Below are 9,850 nucleotides of genomic sequence, written 5' to 3' on the forward strand. Positions count from 1 at the left end.
TCCTCCATCTTCTTTTCTCCCTCTTCTTCGACCTTATCGTTATTTCCTCCTCATCCGTCCTCTTCTCCTTCCCAATTCATTTCCTCGTTCTTTTTGCTCTCTTCATCATCTTCGTCTGTGTCGTCATTCTCGTCTTCCCTTTGTTGTAAGGATGTGATTCTCTTTATTTTATCTACCTCTTCATCCTGTCAATGTCTCTCTCCTCACTGATAGTTTGAGTTTTCAGTGTTTCCCCCGACTCTCTCTTTCTAATGATGCATCGCTGAATTGTTTTCCGGGCAGCTCACAGTTCTTCCACCTCAGCCTTGACTATACCCTGCCATGCAATATAAATTTCATTTGATCATCAATAGGCCTACACGACACATGACTTGTTGGTATTGTGATTGCAGATTTGTGACAACAATAGATTGAAATCCATTACTTTATATGAATGGTATTGATAACATTATCCAGTTAATTTTCGTCCATGTTGGAATTAGGGTGCTAGATGGATTTTCTCTCAAAGTATCATGAACACTTTTCAGAAAAATTAAAAGGAACAAATATCAAACCTTTATCGCGAACATTGTATTATCGTGGAACTCCACACTCTGTCCGTCCTCTTCATCATTATTCTCCTCTCCTAAATCGCCCTTGTCCCGTTCTTTCTCCCCCATTCCTCCTCTTCCCCCTTCTTCTCCTCATTCTCGTAGCCACCATCGCCATCATAGTAGTCGTCATCCTTGCTCACCTCCCCTTCTTCCTTACTTCACAGCTCCTTGCCTTATACCTTCATCATCCGTACCACGGAGAGTTTGATTCTTCATTTTCCTCCGCTTATCTCGTGGTAATCTTTAAATAGATTGGCGAAGTCTGTCTTTTATTCCCCGTCCATCTCATTCTTCATCTTCCTCTTCGTGCTCTGTCTATTCGACGGTGTCCGTCTCCTCCTCCTACTCCTACTCCTCCTCCTCCTCCACCCCTTCATACTGTCCACATCCTTTGTCCGTGTCTTTTTCTTCCTCCTCCTCCCCCCTCCTCCTTATCACTGAGGGAGAGTCCCCTCAGTTCCTCCACTACTCGCCATGAGTCTCTCCTAATAACACACCTGTGTATTCTCTCCCAGGCAGCCCTCTGTTTTTCTATCTCAACCTGGACCATGTTCTGCGAATCAACGTGAAATTCAATTATGATCATGAATTTGGCAACCTACTATATATATTTATGCATTAATTGAGATCCTAGTATTTTGGGACCATTCTCTTTCAAAACTTATGTTGCCCCTTCTTAAGTTCTTACCCGGGTCATGACTTGTACAGATTATGAGTAACAGAGGGGGTTTACCAATTTTTTATTCATATTTTCATTTTTTAAGGGGCTGGGGGTACATGTTCTATAATTTGTGAGATTGTCACATAAGAAATCAATATTAGTTTATTTGTGTTTTCTAGTTCATATGGTGATTCTTGAAGTAAAGTTAATGCGGAAAAATGGGGTTCTGGAGCACAAACATATTTATGTATACTCCATACTTACTGCCCTATTTGAGTTGAAAGGAAAGAAGAACAGACCTGAAAATAGCTGAAATCGGGAACAACTGTTTCTTCATCATGAGATTGCCCCTGCTGTTAATGCCCCTTCTCGTCTTTCCCGTCCACCTCTCCATCGCTCTCTCCACCCTCCTCTTCATTCTCCTGTTCCTTCTTCTCTTTACCCCCCTTGTCATCCTCCTTTTCCTTATTTCGAAGATCCCCGTCATCATTTTCGCCTTTGTTTGTATCCTCATCATCGTCGCCATCTTCATTGTCCTCCTCCTTGCTTTTCTAGTCCTCGTCATTCTTCTTGTCAGACTCCTCTTCCTTTCCTTCGTCATCTTTATTATCATCCTCCTTGCATTTCTCGTCACCGTCATCCTCCTCGTCATCATTCTCCTTGTCAGACTCCTCTTCCTTTCTTTCGTCATCTTCATTGTCATCCTCCTCCTTGCTTTCCTCGTCCTCGTCATCCTCCTGATCCTCATTATTCGTGTCAGACTCCTCTTCCTTTCCTTCGTCATCTTCAGTGTCATCCTCCTTCTCATTTTCCTCGTCCTCGTCCTCGTCACCGTCATCCTCCTCGTCATCATTCTCCTTGTCAGACTCCTCTTCCTTTCGTTCTTCATCTTCATTGTCATCCTCCTCCTTGCTTTCCTCGTCATCCTCCTGATCTTCATTCTCCTTGTCAGACCCATCTCCCTTTCCTTCGTCATCTTCATTATCATCCTCCTTCTCGTTTTCCTCGTCCTCGTCACCGTCATCCTCATCGTCATCATTTTCCTTGTCAGACGCCTCTTCCTTTCCTTCGTCATCTTCATTGTCGTTCTCCCCCTTGCTTTCCTCGTCCTCGTCACCGTCATCCTCCTCGTCATCATTTTCCTTGTCAGACTCCTCTTCCTTTCCTTCGTCATCTTCATTGTCGTTCTCCCCCTTGCTTTCCTCGTCCTCGTCATCCTCCTCATCCTTATGTTCCTTGTCAGACTCCTCTTCCTTTCCTTCGTCATCTTCATTGTCGTTCTCCCCCTTGCTTTCCTCGTCCTCGTCATCCTCCTCATCCTTATGTTCCTTGTCAGACTCCTCTTCCTTTCCCTCGTCATCCTCCTTTTCCTCATCTTGAGGCTCCCCGTCATCATTGTCGCCATTGTTTGCATCCTTCTCGTCCTTGTCGTCATCATTATTGTCATCCTCCCTCTCGCCTTTCTCGTCCTCGTCATCCTCCTCATCCTTATCTTCCTTTTTAGACTCCTCTTCCTTTCCTTCGTTCTTATCCCCCATCTCCTCTTCATCTTCTTTCTCCTCCTCCTCTTCCGTATCACTCGCAGACTGTCTCTTCAGTTCCTCCACCACTCTTATAGCGTTTCTCATGATAACGCATCGATGAAGTCTCTCCCGGGCATCTCTCAGTTCTTCCATCTGAGAGGCGATGATATCCTGCGATATAAGATCGAATTAGTTATAGTTTTTATAAATATTACAATAAAATATATTCTACATTAAAATGAATATTCATATAAATGCATTGCTGGTTCACTATGTTGTTTCTCAATCTATTTGTGGTTTAAGCCTAAGAATGAAATTGAATTTAGTTCACAGTATAGTGTCTTCCGTGTTGGTCTGTATATCAGTGATGTTATTATCCTCTTTAAGTGTCACTTTCAGGAAAGTATCAACAATTAAAGAACAAACCTGAAAATATCTGAATTCAGGTACAGCTGTGTCTTCGTAATGGCACTTCCCCTCCTCCTCCTCCTCCTCTTGCTCATTCTCCTCTTCCTTTTTCCCCTTCTTCCCCTCCTTCTCAGTCTCCTCCTCCTCCTCTTTCTTCTGCTCCTCCTCCTCTAATTGCCAGATTGCAACTTTCTTTGCAGACGATTCGTTCTCTCCATCAATCTGTGTGTCTTCAGTGAATGATGGCCTCTTCAGTAACGCAACTACTTTCCTGGCATCTCTTTGGATAATGGTTCTGTGAAACCTTTCCCTTGCCATTTTTAAATCAGCCATCTGAAGGTTTGCAATATCCTGCATAACATTCAGGATTACAAGAATCAAAATACAATAGCTGGTTTATTTTTCAGTGTTGCTCCTAGAGCGATAAAATGTACATATGAGTGAAAAATAAATGTTGTTCATTAAAATTCAAATGAATGATACTTATTGCATAGGGACTACATATTTTTTTAAGATAGAATGCATATTATTAGTTACATTTCATTCTCTTGAATGAAGGTGCACTCTTTGGGCTTTAGTAGGAATAACTAATTTGGTTAAAATATGAACCTGGACTTGAAAACTGAAAGGGTTTATTCTTACCCTATAACAAACATCCCCTACCCCCCCCCCCCAAAAAAAAGCATGTGTTACATCCATTTTGAAGCAGTGGTGTCACTTTTTCCCCATTTTATTTAGTATCAACTGATTTTCTTCTTCATATTTTCCCTATTCTTTTACCTCGTGTATATACATGTATATATATATGTATATATATATATATAATAATCCTTGATTGGAGGTAACATACCTTGATGAGTTGTACTCTCTCTGTCATGATATCATCAGAAGATTTCTCCTCGTTGTCGTTTGAGGTGGAAACGATCCGTTCGGTGATCGCAACATAGTAATCTTCATGAAAATGAAAATAGATATTAGGAAATGTATCATTTGAATTGCTACCTCAGTATATGGACAGTTTGTAACGCTCTTGGTACATTATAATAAGCATCGAAGAGTATAAATATGCGGTAAATTAATCATGTATTATAATGCAATCAACTGGAGAATACACAAAAATAACATAGAAAGTATATTCCTTTTTTAGCAATCATCAATGTATAAAAGTACGTGGGAAAGTAATGCAATAGCTCGACAAAACACAAAGATTAATATTTATTTAACGAATTCACATTATCTCTTACATTCTAGGTATATTCATTTCATTTTGGAAAGGGTGTAGTCTGTGTCTCATACTTTTATTCCATCATTCGTTCGATTATTATCCCCCCCCCTGTCTTTCCCTCTCTTAACATTCCCACCCTTTTTAACACGTAAACGGCGACATGTGTAAGTGTTTTTCCATCTGATTGCAAACTTCAGTTGCAAATTAACAAGAAGTTAGATCAATTTTAGCAACAACAAACTAATTATGATAATGCAAGAATCACACGATTGACACCAGCATTCATTTGCAATGCAATTGAAGACTAATGACTGATTTGGGGATCTAACATTTACTTTCAATTTATTGATTGCAAGTTTCTTGCAACTTGTTTAAGGAATCTTAATTTAAAGTTGCTGTTTTTTATTACGTGTAAAGCATGTTTCTTTATATAATAAAGTCATGATACAGTCAAAAACGATGTTTAAAATTTTGTGCACATTTTTAAGCCCTTCACTCTAACAACTATCGTTTAGAATAAAAACAATAACAAAAGTTGTTCAAAGTTTTAAACAAGGTCTCTAAAAATGTAGCAATTTGAAAAATGTTTAAACAATATTGTTTTAAAGTTAAAACAACGTGCTAAAATTTCAACGTGTGGATATTTATTCAAAGAGGGAATGAGGTACTATTTTGTAAAAATTCTATTTGATGTGCCTACCATTTCCAATATTCATTTTCTCTGGAAGGCTCCTGACGTCAGAAAAGTTCTCAATGGATTTACTTTCGACGATGCTCAGTTGGCATCCAATAGACTGAGATTCGTCGAGGCTTTCGAAGACGTACTCATCCTCGATTTCATCTTGACTATAAATCGGTTTGCTCCGAATGCATCCCATTTTAATTGAGATAAATTTCGAAACACTGTAAAGAACTATAGGCTAATGCTAACCGCAAGTAACACAATAGAACACTGATAGCAGTATGATAGCAGTTCAACTAAAATGTAAACAAAGCTAGCTTGGAGCGCGCGTTTTGCATATGACGTAATAATGCATTCGCGTCCGCACAGTTCTTGGATTATTGTTATGGGGGCCCTTATCCTGACTTCGGAACTTAATACAAGTCCTGTAAGTTCAGTAACCTTATTCAGAGTAGAATGGAGTGTAGCAGATACAAAGGCTTGACGAGGCATAGGTAATCTTTGGGTGGGTCACATGGCCGTACTTATTTTTTTTTTTGAAAATGTTCTCAAAATTCACCAAAAGTATGCACAAAATCCTTTAATTTCACTTAACAAGATGCAAAAGCACCCCAATGACAAGATCGGTCGCTTCATTCTCTTGCTTTTGAGGGTTTTTTTCGAAAAAGTTTACACATGCTGCCCCCACCCCAGCGAACAATTTCTGCGTACGGCCATGGTTGGTCAATTCAGAATTCTTTTTTTTTTAAGTTAACGTTGGTTATAATTTTTTGTTGGCCTACGCGAAGAATTATGAAATCTTTATTTATTCGCATTAATATTCCTGCTGCTGCATGACCTACCCTTTTTTTTCAGCTTCTCATTGATTTTTATTTAGTCTCACCTTTCGGTGCTATAAAATGGAGTGTAGCAGATACAAAGGCTTGACGAGGTATAGGTAATCTTTGGGTGGGTCATATGGCCGTACTTTTTAACAAGATGCAAAAGCACCCCAATGACAAGATCGGTCGCTTCATTCTCTTGCTTTTGAGGGTTTTTTTTCGAAAAAGTTTACACGTGCTGCCCCCACCCCAGTGAACAATTTCTGCGTACGGCCATGGTTGGTCAATTCAGAATTCTCCCTTTTATCATGATCTTAATGTTTTGGGGTTTTTTGGTTAATGTTCGTTATATTTTTTTTTTGTTCGGCCTACGCCAAGAATTATGAAAGCTTTATTTATTCGCATTAATATTCCTGCTGCTGCATGACCTACTCTTTTTTCAGCTTCTCATTGATTTTTATTTAGTCTCACCTTTCGGTGCTAATCATTCAGAAATTTTTAATGATATAATTGTCTAATACTGATTTGATTTGAATCATGATTGTGACAAACAAGGGATGCACAAAGAAAGTTTGATAGTGGGAAAAATTGAGAGGTATAGTACAGACCAATCTTTTTGATACTCTTTAAAAAAATAATATTTGTCTTCCTTGTTTTTCCTGTTTTCCCCCATCTTTATACCTTTCATCCACTACTTGCAAAATCAGAGGGGGCGATAACACCCCCGCCCCTATGGGAGTACCACCCCTGCATGTTAAGCAGATAAGAGTGTGACCTAAAGGGGCGATAGTATTCGATGGCACCTTCATGCCCAATAAAGATTTTATCATGACAAGAAATGGCGCCAGCTATATGATAATAGCAAAAATATAAGTCGTCTGTTACCTTTGTGTCTGAGCGCTTTACAATTCATTTTGGTTCAAACGTTACTGTCTTATTATTGAGTGAAAAGGGAGAACATGCATTAACATCATTAACAAATTCATATTACCCTATACACTGGATGTATGAATCTGTTATAAACTCTTCAGATAATCTACTCAAATTTTAAGACAAAACTAGTCAGAGGAGCACGAATGAAGTTTTTACTTAATACTGGTCAGACTTTTTCGGAAAATATATTCTGTTTATTTAAATGACCAAATTCATTGTTCATTTTAACATGAGACTGTTCAATATTTCTGGAAAAAAGACATTTGGATTATATTGGCGTGGTTCATATTTTTTCCCCATATTGTTGTCCAATAGTATGTACATTTGTGTATGTACAGTTTTTATACGGATCATTTTTCCCCCAATGCAACGTTTTATTTCTCATTTTCCTGGTCCTCATTCGATGCCCAGAAAATTCACTTTCTTCACCTTCATCCTTCGCACCAACACTTTTTTTCCCTCTCTTCCACTTTAATAAACTCCTCTTCTCTGCCTTGCATTTTATTCTTCTTTCTAATCTTTGTCCAAATATCCTCTCGAATTCCCCTTCCTTTTACTCTCTGTACCCCCGTGCACCACTCAATTTATGTTAAGGGCATGGAGCTATTATAGCTCCATGTTAAGGGTAAACATGATTATTGCTAATTACAAGCTGTTAAGTATTAAAATACACATTATAACGCATCATATATGGGCCCGCATTTTAGCTTAGACCACTAACAAACATAGCTAAAGAACATGCGGCTCTACCCTGACATGGTCATGATGATCTTCACTTAGTGGCCCATAGACATTGATTAGTGGTACACAATACCACTCCACAAGTAAATACATAAAAGCGCGGTCAATAGGCAATGTTATGGATTGGTTATAGGGACTTGGGTCAATATTTTCTACAGGGTAATGATAACATTAGAGACTAGTTTATGTCATTGACATTCCAGTACATAGGATCAATGATAAACGTGTCCAGAAATCAATGAACTTTCATTGTGCCATCCCAGAAAGTCTATAAGGACCCCAGGGCATCGTCTTACAAAGAATTATGATAGATCAATTCAAACTCAAATTGCGATTGATCGGAAGTTCCTATCCTGTAACTATACGAAAGTTGGCAAGTTTAGATCAATCACAATCTGAGTTTGATTCGAGTTTATCGCAAATCTTTGTGCGACCGGGTGCTAACAATTCTCTGGTACGACAATGCCCCTGCAGTTTTCCTATTTTATAATGTTTCTTCTATAAATCGGAAAAGAAAAATATGCTATCTAATTATAAAGATGTGCAACATTAACTTGCACTAATTTTAATCAATTTAAATAGTCATTTTTTTTAATATTCCCCGTTGCTAAAGAGTACAGTCGTTGTTTAAAATGTATTTACGTTGTTTAGATTTTATCCAGTGAGCCGGTTAAACACTCAAACAAAATAAATGTTTACAATAATTTGGTGGTTCTGTGAATATTTTGAATGATAATTGTTTGCGTTATCAATGACTGTTTTATATTGTATGGGATACAATTATTTTACAATATTTGGATGAATTGATGTCATCCATAATTTTCTGCAGTTTGATACGCCTGGAATATTTCACAACAATCATGACAATACTCATGATACTAGTATCTGTTAGACTGAATCAGATGTCCACCACAATGCAACCTATATTAAAGCCTATTGATTCAAACTAATTGGATCAAATATAAATAAACACATATGAATACCTTACTGAAAATTATCTTGTTTTCACAACGAACACTCTGACCCGTATTTTATTAATATATATATTTAGTTTCAATGAATTGTCAAACTGAATAAAACGTAATTCCTTACGTTAAAATAAACTGATTCTTCGAGTCTTTTCGCAGAATCAATTTATGAGATACAATCTCGATGTATAAGCCTTTATTATTTACACTAACTGAATCAAACTTATCAAATCAAATTAAACAAAATATGAATAGTTTTCTGGAAATTATCTTCCTTTCACAACGAACGCTTTGAACCGTATTTTATGAATATCTGTATTAAATTCCAATCAATTGTCAAAATTGAATGGAAACGTTGGTTTCTTTGAATATGCTAATTCATCAATTGGCATGATTTCGGAGAAGCAGAAATAGGCCGATACTATTCTACATATCCTTGTAGTCTGTTTGACAATATTCAGTTGGTCCACTATTTATAAAAATGGAAAGAGGCGCTATTCATAATTATTCCGAACTCGTCCGTAAATGATCACTCAAATCGTTTTCCATCTAAGAATTGTGTTAATATGGGTGACGATTTCACATACTTTGTACAATATTTCGCTGGCTCCAAGCAAGAAATCCTTGAAAAATGCATTAAAGGTAGATGACAATAATTCAGTCGCATTGTAAAGGCTCAATATATGACTAGGTAATGGGGGGCAAATTAAAGCCCCATTACCAAAACATTGAAACCTTTTTCGTGTGTGGTTGTGTGTATGTATGTGCTTCACTAGACAAAGAAAACTAAATATGAATTCAAATTCCAGCATTTTACTCCCCATATTGTGTGTGTGTGTGTGTGTGTGTGTGTGTGTGTGTGTGGATCTTACCATAATAGCGTTTGTGTGATTGAGAACGATATTAAGCACATCTAAGGCCTTTAGAATTCATACCAAATGTTATGGGGTGAACACTGGGACTTATTCAGCAACCACTTTAGTCACAATCGGAATTCATTTCTTTAACCTCTTGAAGCCAGTTTCGTCAACTGTCTCTCAATAATGGGCTGAAGTGTTTCTTTATTTCTGGAAAAAACAAAAACAAGAAAGGGTGAGCATGTATACAAATCGAGCCACTTGTGAAGAAAAATGCGGATTTTCCGAAGGATAAGTAGCGTATATATAAAAACACATCTTAATTAACAAATTTAAAGAAATCTATCAAGTTACCTTTTAAGGTTTTAAGGTTTAAGGTTAATAACATTATGTAATTAGGCCTACTTTTCATAGGCTTCATCTATTGCCAGTACATTA

The 9,850-nt window shown here is 37.6% G+C and overlaps 1 protein-coding gene across 1 annotated transcript; it reads right to left on the reverse strand.

The window, feature by feature from the left end:
• Window positions 1–1,805: 1,805 nt before the first annotated feature.
• On the reverse strand, window positions 1,806–5,288 carry LOC129284082 (myb-like protein X). Its single transcript, XM_064106436.1, has 4 exons — window positions 5,111–5,288; window positions 4,036–4,136; window positions 3,204–3,536; window positions 1,806–2,948 (listed from the first exon to the last, which is right to left on the reverse strand). The coding sequence occupies exons 1-4, from the start codon at window positions 5,286–5,288 to the stop codon at window positions 1,806–1,808; spliced, it is 1,755 nt and encodes a 584-aa protein (XP_063962506.1).
• Window positions 5,289–9,850: the final 4,562 nt, after the last annotated feature.

This window comes from Lytechinus pictus, chromosome 2 (genome assembly GCF_037042905.1).
Source record: "Lytechinus pictus isolate F3 Inbred chromosome 2, Lp3.0, whole genome shotgun sequence".
NCBI classification, from domain to species: domain Eukaryota; kingdom Metazoa; phylum Echinodermata; class Echinoidea; order Temnopleuroida; family Toxopneustidae; genus Lytechinus; species Lytechinus pictus.

Bases quoted from the DNA above. Each gene is read 5' to 3' on its own strand.
- LOC129284082 (XM_064106436.1), bottom strand. From the start codon at position 5,288: ATGGGATGCATTCGGAGCAAACCGATTTATAGTCAAGATGAAATCGAG. The intron at 4,137-5,110 runs GTAGGCACATCA...ATTTTCATGAAG, and splicing joins GAAAATGAATATTGGAAATG to ATTACTATGTTGCGATCACC. The intron at 3,537-4,035 runs GTATGTTACCTC...AATGTTATGCAG, and splicing joins AGAGAGTACAACTCATCAAG to GATATTGCAAACCTTCAGAT.